Genomic DNA, 13,084 nt, shown 5'->3' on the forward strand with positions numbered 1-13,084 from the left:
TTTTCTCTCTTTCCATTCGCCATCTTATCCTTTTATTCTTCGATTTCCATATTAATGGTTTGAAGGCAAATTGGTTCACTGGGTTACATTGAGATTTGATAACGCATGTTATTTTATGATATTCAATTTGGTATAATGTACCTTAATTTCATTGATTTAGTAGTCTCTATATATTTGCTCAGAACACTTAATTTAAAAGTGTTTCACGGTCTTATTATATACTTTGACCTTCTGAAAAAGATTAATGAAATATGATTAAATATTAATAATTCCTATATCAGCTGCACAGTGTGAACGAGACTTTTCTGCGCAAAACAGAATAAAATGACAAGTACGCAATTCACTTCATATTTCTACACTGGAGGATTTAATCTGAATTAGCTCAGAAGGCCCTTCACTTGAGCTGTCTGATGCCGAGCCCTGCGTGAGACGCTGGTTTGGAGCCAAGAGGAAGAGGAGGCCTCATTATTCTGGATGGCCAAGTGACACTGACTTATTGGCAGTCAGTGACACCGACTCAGAATCGGAGCAATAAGTTGTCTATTAAGGACTGTAAATAGTTTTAACGTTTTTGTTGGCTGTAAGAAGAACGAATCCAAAAGAACATATGGGCAACTGCACAAGGTAAGACATGTTTTTTATTATTATAATTATATGTACAGTCGGGGCCAAAAGTTTTGAGAATGACACAAATATTAGTTTTCACAAAGTTTGCTGCTAAACTGCTTTTAGATCTTTGTTTCAGTTGTTTCTGTGATGTAGTGAAATATAATTACACGCACTTCATACGTTTCAAAGGCTTTTATCGACAATTACATGACATTTATGCAAAGAGTCAGTATTTGCAGTGTTGGCCCTTCTTTTTCAGGACCTCTGCAATTCGACTGGGCATGCTCTCAATCAACTTCTGGGCCAATTCCTGACTGATAGCAACCCATTCTTTCATAATCACTTCTTGGAGTTTGTCAGAATTAGTGGGGTTTTGTTTGTCCACCCGCCTCTTGAGGATTGACCACAAGTTCTCAATGGGATTAAGATCTGGGGAGTTTCCAGGCCATGGACCCAAAATGTCAACGTTTTGGTCCCCGAGCCACTTAGTTATCATTTTTGCCTTATGGCACGGTGCTCCATCGTGCTGGAAAATGCATTGTTCTTCACCAAACTGTTGTTGGATTGTTGGAAGAAGTTGCTGTTGGAGGGTGTTTTGGTACCATTCTTTATTCATGGCTGTGTTTTTGGGCAAAATTGGGAGTGAGCCCACTCCCTTGGATGAGAAGCAACCCCACACATGAATGGTCTCAGGATGTTTTACTGTTGGCATGACACAGGACTGATGGTAGCGCTCACCTTTTCTTCTCCAGACAAGCCTTTTTCCAGATGCCCCAAACAATCGGAAAGAAGCTTCATCAGAGAATATGACTTTGCCCCAGTCCTCAGCAGTCCATTCACCATACTTTCTGCAGAAGATCAATCTGTCCCTGATGGTTTTTTTGGAGAGAAGTGGCTTCTTTGCTGCCCTTCTTGACACCAGGCCATCTTCCAAAAGTCTTCGCCTCACTGTGCGTGCAGATGCGCTCACACCTGCCTGCTGCCATTCCTGAGCAAGCTCTGCACTGGTGGCACTCCGATCCCGCAGCTGAATCCTCTTTAGGAGACGATCCTGGCGCTTGCTGGACTTTCTTGGATGCCCTGAAGCCTTCTTAACAAGAATTCAACCTCTTTCTTTGAAGTTCTTGATGATCCTATAAATTGTTGATTGAAGTGCAATCTTAGTAGCCACAATATCCTTGCCTGTGAAGCCATTTTTATGCAACGGATTGATGGCTGCACACGTTTCTTTGCAGGTCACCATGGTTAACAATGGAAGAACAATGATTTCAAGCATCACCCTCCTTTTAACATGTCAAGTCTGCCATTTTAACCCAATCAGCCTGACATAATGATCTCCAGCCTTGTGCTCGTCAACATTCTCACCTGAGTTAACAAGACGATTACTGAAATGATCTCAGCAGGTCCTTTAATGACAGCAATGAAATGCAGTGGAAAGGTTTTTTTGGGATTAAGTTAATTTTCATGGCAAAGAAGGACTATGCAATTCATCTGATCACTCTTCATAACATTCTGGAGTATATGCAAATTGCTATTATAAAAACTTAAGCAGCAACTTTTCCAATTTCCAATATTTATGTAATTCTCAAAACTTTTGGCCACGACTGTATTTTACATTTGGCGACTAAAAAATGTATTTGGCTCCTACATTTTTCAGATTAGGAGCCAATGGCTCCTTGAGATTTTTTTTTTAGTCTGGAGCACTGAGGTGTGTGTGTAGCGCACGACACAGAAAACAGTGATTCCAGCAGCAGTTCACCTATCATCTGACAGTCTGCTGACTGCAACAAGAACATGTGTTGTGGTTTATATGCATAATCTTGCTGACGGAATTAGCGATGCCACTGTTTTCCAGGGAACTTCAAGTGCAGAAATTTTTTGTGCCGTTCTCCCTATCTGTGCCTCCACGCAATTATGTGTCTGAGCTCTACAGACAGTTATTTCCTCCTCATGGCTTGGTTTTTGCTCTGATATGCATTGTCATCTGTGAGACCTTATATAGACAGGGGTGTGTCTTTCCAAATCCTATCGAATTACCACAGGTGACTACAATCAAGGTGTAGAAACATCTCAAAGATTATCATGAGAAATGGGAGGCCCCTATAGCTAAATATCAAGTGTCACAGCAAAGGGTCTGAATACTTATGTCAATGCAAAACTTATGCTTTACATTATTAATAAATATATATAAAAAAGGTAAAAATAAATTCTCTTTTCACTTTCTCATTATGAGGTATTCAAGAGGACCTGCCACCACTCCAGACATGCCTGTTTTAATAGCTTCATGCATTCCCCATGTATCTGGAACATTTATTTTTATGGCTCTGTGTTGTGCCATTCCTTTATTATTTCAACTAGAAGTTATGACTGAATTGCTAGCAGTCTGCAGTAAGGGTACAAAGGGGTGGTAACAAGTTGGGGGTGTGTATCCCTATCCTTCTTCTGACAGGAATTGCTTTTAAGTACAGTTAAATCACTTTTTCAATAGGATTTTTTTGTCCAGTCTGCAGGAAATATAGAATATTCAGAACATGAGACAAAAGCCTCCAACACCAAAATTAATAGGTTTCTTAAAATTTTCCAAAAACAGGAAAGCCTGGCTTTCTACAATCAGGTTTTTTTACACAGTTTTTGAAGCACAAGCCAGTAAAAATGGGCAACGCCAGATTAAAATACATTATCAAAATCCTACTGTGATTATAATCCAGGACAAAAATAAATAAATAAATAGAAAAATAAAAAACCACGTTGACTGGGTTTATATAACACTGGACAAGAAGATCTACTCTTCTAATTATTTTTATATGTTAAAGGGGTTGTTTAATTTCAGGAGGAAACCTGACAATTCTCATGATCTCATGTAGCATATCAAAGACTTTTCTCATAAATCGATTGCCGCAATCAGATTTGAATATCTCTTGTGGTTCAAAAAGTATGAACACAGAAAATTGCAACAACAACAGTTGTTCACTGTGATGCACAGCTATTTGATGTGTTCAATGTGTTGTCCCTGGTGCTGAACACAGAATTTAGAAATTTTGAACTTTGTGTTAAATAATTACACTCACCGGAAGGAAGCTCCACTCTTGAGTTTTGGGGTCATATTTCTCCACTACATCTATTGGAGACTGCTGGCTACCAAATCCACCAATGACAAGTAGCACCTCATTAGCTCCTTAAAAATAAAATAACAGAAAAATATATAGGAGTGGGTGATATAAACTATATAAACAATATAAATTTGGGCAACGATATAGATTTGGTCAATATCGCCCTATCGCGATAGATGACCACGGAGCGGTAAGGAATTAAAGAAGCTTCTCACTCACCGCTCCGTGGCCTCCCGACTCAGCACTGCGCTGCACTGGCCAGGGCCTTGCGTGCACACATCGTCAGCGCGCTGGCTGACGCTGTGTGTGAAGTCTGGTTCCTCCCAGTGCATGCTGGGAAGAAGACGCAGTCCGTCTCCTGCAGACTCCATCAGCCAGCCGCGCACCCGGCAGGAGAGGTAAGTATATTAGCAGCGGCCCATATCTACCCAGGGGGGGGGGGGTAGGCGGCTGGGTTGGAGGATGGCTATGGCATGGGGCTGATGGCGCTGGCTGGGGGACATGGATGATTGCAAATAGCGATGGCATGGGGCTGATGGCGCTGGCTGGGGGACATGGATGATGATGGCAATGGCATGGGGCTGATGGCGCTGGCTGGGGGACATGGATGATGATGGCAATGGCATGGGGCTGATGGCGCTGGCTGGGGGACATGGATGATGGAAGAAAATAATATATCGCGATATAATTTTAACTATGTGCGATAACAATATATATCACGCTATGGATTTTAGGCCATATCGCCCAGCCCTAAAAATATACAATACATTCATATATACAAAAATAAAACTAACAGACTAAAGCAAACAAGCTAGCATAAAACAAACTAGAAAAAATTATTTAGCAGAACGTTAAAGTTCGACATTAAACTACCAATAAGAATATATTAGTAAGTGGCTTTCTATGAAAAACAATCATGAAGTTGCCAACTGCAAGATGCCCAGAGTCTAGTGCACTGGTTCTATTTCAATTAAAGAGACTGGCCACTTTATTATTATTTATTTGAAAGGGCCTTTAATTCTATGGCACTGTAAATCAAGAGGGGGGTTACACAAACATAATATAAAAATACAAATATAATAAGCACGAAATTATTAAACTGGTACCGAGAGGGAGAGGACCCTGCAAGTGAGAGCTTACAATCTACAAGATGGCCACCGATGGAGGGTCATGTAAACAGACACATCATTCTGCCTCCTCCATTCAAACACTCTGCACCTGCATTAAACTCTTAACACTGCAAAACCATACTGCAAAAGCAGATGGTAGGTACAAAAAGTTGTATTTGAATGGAGGAAACCCTCCATCAGCAGTCATTTTATGGAAAGGACAGCAGTCCGGACAAAAGACTTCCCCAACAAGGGCACACACCTTATGAAATAAAGAAAACAGTGCTGAATGTTAAAGGATGTATAAGTAAGTTCCATATACTCCTCTTAGAAACACATTGATCATAAGTAGCCAGAAAGTGGCCAACCCCTTTAATATGATCTGTGCATTAGTCTGTCATGGCAGGAAATTGAATTACGGGGACCCTTTAAAGAGACAATTCAAGAGGAAGAAAAAATCCCCTTGGTATTTCTCAATACGCACTGTTTTAAAATGTGTTGTCTCAGCATGACTACCCATCCCTAACTATGTGTGAGAACGGAGAGCCAATCTTTAGATGTGCCTCCTGCTCTAACAGTCCCAGGGCACCCATGCATGGCACAGACAGACCGTCATATGCAATGCTACAGTACATTTCTCCTCCAGCACTCAATGGGTTACCCAGTAATAGATAACACCTAACTGCAATAGGGTAAAGAAGCTGGCTTCTTTAAAAAAAACAACAAACAAATTCTTTAACCCTTTCGCTACCAGAGCCGTACATGTATGGCGCTGGTGCTATGTGTAAACATGACGCCCGCTCGCATGTGCAGCGGGCGTCATAGCCGGCAAATCTCTGCTGTTTCAGAGACCTGCGCTAATTACCGTGACCGGCAATAATGCAGATCACGGTAATTAAATGCTTTAGATGTCGTGATCAAGTGAGATCTCGGCACCTAAATGCACAAAAACTCGGAAACTCGTGCTTCCGGGCTTCTTACCTATGCCCCGTGGGTCCAATCCGGGCATAGGTAGTTGCGCTGAATACTCTAAGCCTTACTGGTGAGGCTAACAGTATTTAAACTGCAATTCTTATTTTGGCCACCAGATGGCAGGCCAGGATAAGAAATGAGCAAAAGTAAGCAAAATAAGCTAATAAATTCCTGATAAAACAAAATTAAAAAAAATATATATAAGCTCATATATGAGGCACATAATGATCACAAAAAAAAAAGATTTTAAAATATATAAAAAATATATAAAAGTTTAAATCACCGTATAATTAAAAAATAAATACCTAAATAACAATAAATATAAACATCATGGGTATCACCGCGACCGAAAATGCCCATACTATTGAAATAGAAAAAAAAAAAATCCAATACGGCTAATGGCGTAACGGAAAAAGGGGTCAAAATGGCCGATTTGCAATTTTTTCATTGCTTCTCTTACCAACATTTTTCATAAAATGTGATCAAAAAGTCAGGCATACTCCAAAATGGTATGAATTAAAGGTACAGATTGTTCCACAAAAAATGAGCCCCTGAACAGCTTAGTAGACATAAATATAAAAAAAAGTTATAATTATAATTTTCTCAAAGTTTTAATTTATTTTTACACTATTTAGACATAAAGAACCTATACATATTGGGTATCGTTGTAATTGTACTGACCCAGAGAATGAAGTTATGCCGTAAACAAAATGCAGTGGGAACAAAACCCGTAAAACGGTGGAGGGATTGCTTTGTTTTTCCAATTCCACCACATTTGGAATTTTTTCCCCGCTTCCCACAACATTTTATGCCATGATTAATGGTGGCATTAGAAAGTACAACTTGTCCCGCAAACAATAAGCCCTCATATAGCTATGTGACTGGAAATATAAAAAAGTTATGGCCCACGGAAAATAGGGAAGAAAAATGAAAACACAAAAACAAAAAAACCTCTGGTAGCCAAAGTGTTAAAAGAATAAAAAGCTGCCTGTATAGAAAGGAATTCAAGTATTTTCTCTCTGGCTGAATGCTCTGTCCTATAATCTTAGCATGGGATAAAATTATACACATGGGGATTTACAAATCAGACCAAGTTATCTCATAATTGACAACCTTCTGACTGTAACCATTATTAGGCAGTAGCTGTGTCTGTTTAATTGTCCAATGATAGATTATCAACTACTATTAATCTCCCTAGCAGTTTCACACTGCAGACTACCGGTAAATACTATTCATTAAAGGGGTTGTCCAATTAAAAAATATTCTACAGTTTTCAAACCAGCACCTAGATCCAAATACTTTTGCAATTGCATGTAATAAAAATGTAGCATAGCTGAGTTATTCGATAAAACGCATCTGTATAGCGCCGCCTGCTGTTTGCTTTGTTTCTTATTTCTTTGTCCTGCTCGACCAAGAAGGCCGCACATGCTCAGTTTCATCCTTCAACTGCCTCCTGAGCTGTGATAGGGAGACCATGGACACGCCCCCTTAGCTGCAGCAGAAAAGACACTCCCCTTGAGCCGTCAGCTTGATATAAATCTAGCAGAGTAATGAATGGGGAGATCTCTGGATCCATGTGAGGTGCAGGGCAGGTTCTAGCTTTGTTAGAAAGAGATAGTAGTGTGCTATATGATGTCTGATTTTAATTTTTTACATCAATCATGAGATAATCCCTTTAAGATCCCTAATGAATGATTACAATTTCTGCCAGAACTTCCTTATTACGAGTTAAAGCGGTTGTTCATCACAATCATAATCACAAATTATCACCTATCCACAGGATAGGTGATACATGTCTGATAGTTTGGGAGAGTCTGACCTCTGGAACCCCCACCAATCACGAGCATGTGCACGGATGCTCAATTCAAAATCTGTACAACTGCCAAATATGGTTAACTATGCTATTCGATCCAGAAAAAAAAAAAACCATACTAACATATACTGACCCAACAGAGGCCAAAAATACACTTTATTAGCCTCTGTGGAATGAATGGCACACAATGAGACAATGAACACTGCTAATATGAACGGTGGGAACTTGCTCCCAGAGAACCATAGGTTGTGTCTGAAATGGCAGTTCAGCTCCATTGGGGTGAATGAGTCTGAGCTGCAATACCATCTGGAAATGTGTAGAGAGATGGGCACCACCCTTGAGATAACAGTTAGGGTGCAAACTGCATGCAATGAGTATGCTATCTACAGCAAACGCAAACACATGGCAAAAAAATGGTGCACACACAAATATACACAAAGATGATAGAAACATAGAATGTGTCAGCAGATAAGAACCATTTGGCCCATCTAGTCTGCCCAATATACTGAATACTATGAATAGCCCCTGGCCCTATCTTATATGAAGGATGGACTTATGCCTATCCCATGTATGCTTAAACTCCTTCACTGTATTTGCAGCTACCACTTCTGCAGGAAGGCTATTCCATGCATCCACTACTCTCTCAGTAAAGTAATACTTCCTGATATTACTTTTAAACCTTTGTCCCTCTAATTTAAAACTATGTCCTCTTGTACTGCGCACAATACTCCAAATGAGGTCTCACTAGTGCTCTGTAGAGCGGAATGAGCGCCTCCCTCTTTCTACTGGTAATGCCTCTCCCTATACACCCAAGCATTCTGCTAGCATTTCCTGCTGCTCTATGACATTGTCTGCCTACCTTTAAGTCTTCTGAAATAATGACCCCTAAATCCCTTTCCTCAGATACTGAGGTTAGGACTGTATCACTGATTTTACATTCTGCTCTTGGGTTTTTACGTCCCAGGTGCATTATCTTGCACTTATCAACATTAAATTTTAGTTGCCATATTTTTGACCATTCCTCTAGTTTTCCTAAGTCCTTTTCCATTTAGTGTATCCCTCCAGGAACATCAACCCTGTTACAAATCTTTGTGTCATCAGAAAAAAGACACACCTTACCATCGAGGCCTTCTGCAATTTTGCTGATAAAGATATTAAACAATATGGGTCCCAGAACAGATCTCTGAGGTACCCCACTGGTAACAAGACCATGGTCTGAATATACTCCATTGACTACAACCCTCTGTTGTCTGTCCCTCAGGCACTGCCTAATCCATTCAACAATATGGGACACAATATACGCACAAAGACTCTCATTTATTGATAAGCCTTCTATGTGGGACAGTATCAAAAGCCTTACTAAAGTCTAGATAAGCGATGTCTACTGCACCTCCGCCATCTATTATTTTAGTCACCCAATCAAAAAAATCTATAAGATTAGTTTGACATGATCTCCCTGAAGTAAACCCATGCTGTTTTTCATCTTTCAATACATGGGATTTTAGATGATGAAATGAGCTTCAGTAAATGGAGAACGCTAAAAACAATAAAAATCTGAAAAGATACTAAGGGGGTCTAATGAAGAGAGGCGACACCTCCTTAAAGGGGTTCTACACCTTTATTTGTTTTATTGATGACCTTTTCTCAGAATAGGTCAGCCGATCAGCTGTTTGAAGATAAGGCAGCGCTCGTACGTGTGGTGTTCTATTCACTTTTTACAAGCAGTGTAATTGCCAGACATATAAAATATGTACATGGGAATAATACAACAGTTCTACGTTTCTGGGGTATAGAGAAGCTAAGTATGGGTCCTAGAGGAGGTAATCTTGATAGGAGGCTATTGCAGAGCGAGGCACGATGGATCCAGAGACTCAACACCATGAGTCCAAATGGTCTAAATGAAGGTTTCACCTTCACAGCATTCATATGATAATAACAAAAAGATGATTCCTCATGGTGCTGGGTCCATAGGACTCCACCGAGATCTTAAAGGGCAACTGATTAATATATTTTCTCTCTTTATCTAATTAAATAAAATATGATTAACTGATAAATAACAAAGCTCAAAAGCATGATAAAATATTGGGTAATAATATCCAGAGCATGAGGACGTATGGGCATAAAATCAGATATGTGAAGAGGCATTAAATCAATGATATGAAGGGCTGTATATTATTTTCTATTGTAGCCTTCATAATGGAACTAGACCCCAGATTAGACACAGTTATATACAGAATATACAAGCAGAGAATTTATAAGGCGCCCAGAATAAGTCTAATTAGGTTAATCCATTGACGAGTGTTTATATCAGGTTGAGGGCCCAGAACCTTATGTCACCCATTCCGAATTGCAACGAGAGGATTATCTAAGTTTATGTACAAATGCACCTACTTCTGTGTAATACAGATATGGACACTTCCGTTTAATCTGCATAAACCAGTGAACGCCTCTCCCTCGGAATAAAGTTCTAGCGCATGCGTGATGTCGGATCTGAATAGAGTGATTACTCCAAGTTCTGGCGCATGCGCCTCGAATGTACAGATTTAGGTGCTGAGAGTTCTAAGTCCTGACACATGCGCATTTGACAACTAAATCGTAAACATCTAAGTACTGATATGTAAAAATCTCCTAAGTGCCAGCGCATGCGTTCATAACCGCTAGACCTGGATATCTCCTCTGAAGTTCTGGCGCATGCGCATCTACATCTTGAAGCAAATTTCTAGGATACGAATATAGGGGCTAGATAGAAATTTTTCTAAGTACGATCATTGTACCTGAAAACATCTAAGTATCGGACGCAGGCGCGAAAGTAACTATTTGACTATAGGTGCTAGATAGAATTTTTCTAAGTACGAGCGCATGCTCTCTTGATACTTTTAGGTAGAGATGCGATAAATTCTAAGTCCAGACGCATGCGCGCCCGATCATTGTACCTGAAAACATTTAAGTATCGGACTGATTAGCCCGAAACCAGCATACCGTGACTCAAGAGGTGGATAGGATTGGCCCTAAAGTATTTTTGTCAACACGACATCGAATCCTGTAGGTTAACAAAAAGTGAGATCCGCCCTATGGATATAAAGGACCTCCTATAGGAAACGCTCATGTTGATAGTAGCTCCTTTTCCCCTGAAGACGCTGCATCTAGCGGTGAAACATGTCGGGGGAGGTGCATTCTTTTGACTTTTAAAAATTATGTCAGGGCAAATAAGCAAATAGATGCATGGTGAACTGCAGACGCCGTGTACACAATTACATCATAGGGGCAGTGCAGACAGATTGAAGTGTCAGTAGCAGAGCTACTAAGAGTATTCTGGTAGAAGCTAGATACTATGTGATTAGCACTTCATGCAGGGTAACTAGCTAATAGAGTGCAGTCTGGATTATAAAGTGTCTGGTGTCGGCTGACACTACAGACACAAGATACACCATATTACCTGCACCCTATTATCAGAGAGATATGCAGCAATATCATCTGACCTACTAATCAAGTAGAGATATACCCTCAGCCCCAAAGATATTAGCCCTCCATATGTATTTTTAAACTTTCACTTTATGTGTTTTGTGGCAATGTCTGTTTAATAAAGTAAAAATAAAAGTTATATTTTAAAAAAACATGACCAGAAACAGGAATTATAGTCGCTGACTATTGAAACTGTATAAGCAGTGTAATTACAACTCTGCCGTCCCATTCACTTCAATGGGACGGCTCCTTCATATTCAAGCGACTAGTGAATGGGACGGCAGAGTTGTAATTACACTGCTTGCTGCTGCAGTTACAATGGCGAGCAGGTAAACAGTGAAGGCAGCGCTCATAAGAGGGCTTTGTTTTATTCAGATGATCGGCAAGGGTTCTGGGAGTCAGCCCACTGATCTGATATTGATGACCAAAAATATAAAATAAAAAAAATCTAACCAAAATAACACCCAGGTATCAAAGATATTTACATTAGTTGTCAGCACAAACCACAATTAAACTGATATAAGGGCTAAAGGGAGGAGCTATCGACATACAGTGCTGCAGTGTAAAGAGACCCGAATAATATAATATATTCAATAAGAATAATAATGTGACATCCTCCATATGAGACGTTTGATATCACGTCTTCTACTTATTATTATTATAATAGAATGCTGTTATATGTCTGATTTATACCTGGTAAGGGCTTTCTTTGTTAAGAGGGGTGGTCTCCTCTCTTCACCTAGTTGACAAGTAGTATTCTTTGGGGGAGATATATATTATAGCTCTACAGCATAGAAAAGTTGCAAATTGTGTTGCAAGTGCAGGTTTGCAAAAAAATGTGCGACTTTAGCTCGTTCCAACACTGTAGCCACTTTGCTAAAAAGGAGGCATGTGAACAGAAATGTACTCCAGCTCCTGGCTGAAGTAGAGTTAACGTGCCTCTTGGTAAGTGTGGCGCATCTCACACCACTATAGGGCAAGCTATGACAGGTGTACACAATCCCTTGTGTACACCATTTTTTTTTTGCATTTGTCGGTTTTTGCCCTACATGAGATGCAAGTGGTAAGAAAAAGGCACCAGAGACAAACTGTTGTGGGGGATGTAGTGATCTTACAAACCGCATAGCAGTGCTGCTCATATCCAAGCTGATACGAGACCTTCAATGCACATACAGATCATACAGTAGTTGACTACTGACTTATTGTTAATCAAAAGGGAAAACCATTTCTGAACCTACCCAGGCGCACTCGCGTTCTTGGGCCCTGCATCTGACTCCGCAATTCTGGACGCAAGTGAAATTTTTTAGCCTCATCCACTAGGTCTCTGCACTGTAAACTGCAGCGGATTAGAGACTGTAAAAAGGTAGACATGAAAAATATGAAACATTGCTGTATTAAAAATTAGGCCGAAAAAGCAAAGATAACATCCATTTACACGGCTAGCTGTCCATATACCTCTGTGTCTATTACATCTGTGATGTAGCGTGGAGTGAGCAGCGGCATGCGCACATACTGAAGAAGCTGCGGGAGAGATTTCTCCCGATGCGGTTTGTTATGTTTCACCCAGTTTATAACCGCCTCAAACACAGGCTCTTCAGAGTCAATCTGCAGGACAGACATTAAAATACAAAACACATATTAACCTCTACAAAAAGTTACCACTGAAGCAATGGGCATCAAACTGGCAACTCAGAATAGATTGGTACATTCTACCTGAATCTCATCACATCGGATTAGCTTCTCCACCTCCTCTTGCTGCAGCAGCATGAACTCCTCATGTTGTACCACCTCTGGGAAGTGCTTCTGGCTGTACACCTCAGCAGCCTGCATAAGGTCCAAGCAATTGTGAGTCTCTGCAAAGTCACGAATCCCTAAACAGTTGGATGGATCAAGTTGGGACTCCAGAAAGTCGCAGCATGCCTGCTTGACACCTGTGTAGTGGACCACATTATTCCATCATGAGAAGGGGACTAAAGCATACATAGAAGTGATCAATTCTGTAAAAGGCA

The 13,084-nt window shown here is 40.3% G+C and overlaps 1 protein-coding gene across 8 annotated transcripts in view; it reads right to left on the reverse strand.

Annotated features, from left to right (window-relative positions):
• The window catches only part of KLHL12 (kelch like family member 12), a 102,414-nt gene that overhangs the window by 51,086 nt on the left and 38,244 nt on the right, over positions 1 to 13,084 (reverse strand). For all 8 annotated transcript variants that reach the window (XM_040424203.1, XM_040424205.1, XM_040424207.1 and 5 more), the window contains 4 exons: positions 12,789 to 13,006; positions 12,531 to 12,680; positions 12,314 to 12,428; positions 3,678 to 3,784 (listed from right to left, as the gene is read on the reverse strand). In XM_040424203.1, coding sequence (XP_040280137.1) covers positions 3,678 to 3,784; positions 12,314 to 12,428; positions 12,531 to 12,680; positions 12,789 to 13,006 — 590 coding nt within the window. The remainder of the gene's footprint in view (positions 1 to 3,677; positions 3,785 to 12,313; positions 12,429 to 12,530; positions 12,681 to 12,788; positions 13,007 to 13,084) is intronic.

This window comes from Bufo bufo, chromosome 3, assembly GCF_905171765.1.
Source record: "Bufo bufo chromosome 3, aBufBuf1.1, whole genome shotgun sequence".
NCBI lineage: Eukaryota > Metazoa > Chordata > Amphibia > Anura > Bufonidae > Bufo > Bufo bufo.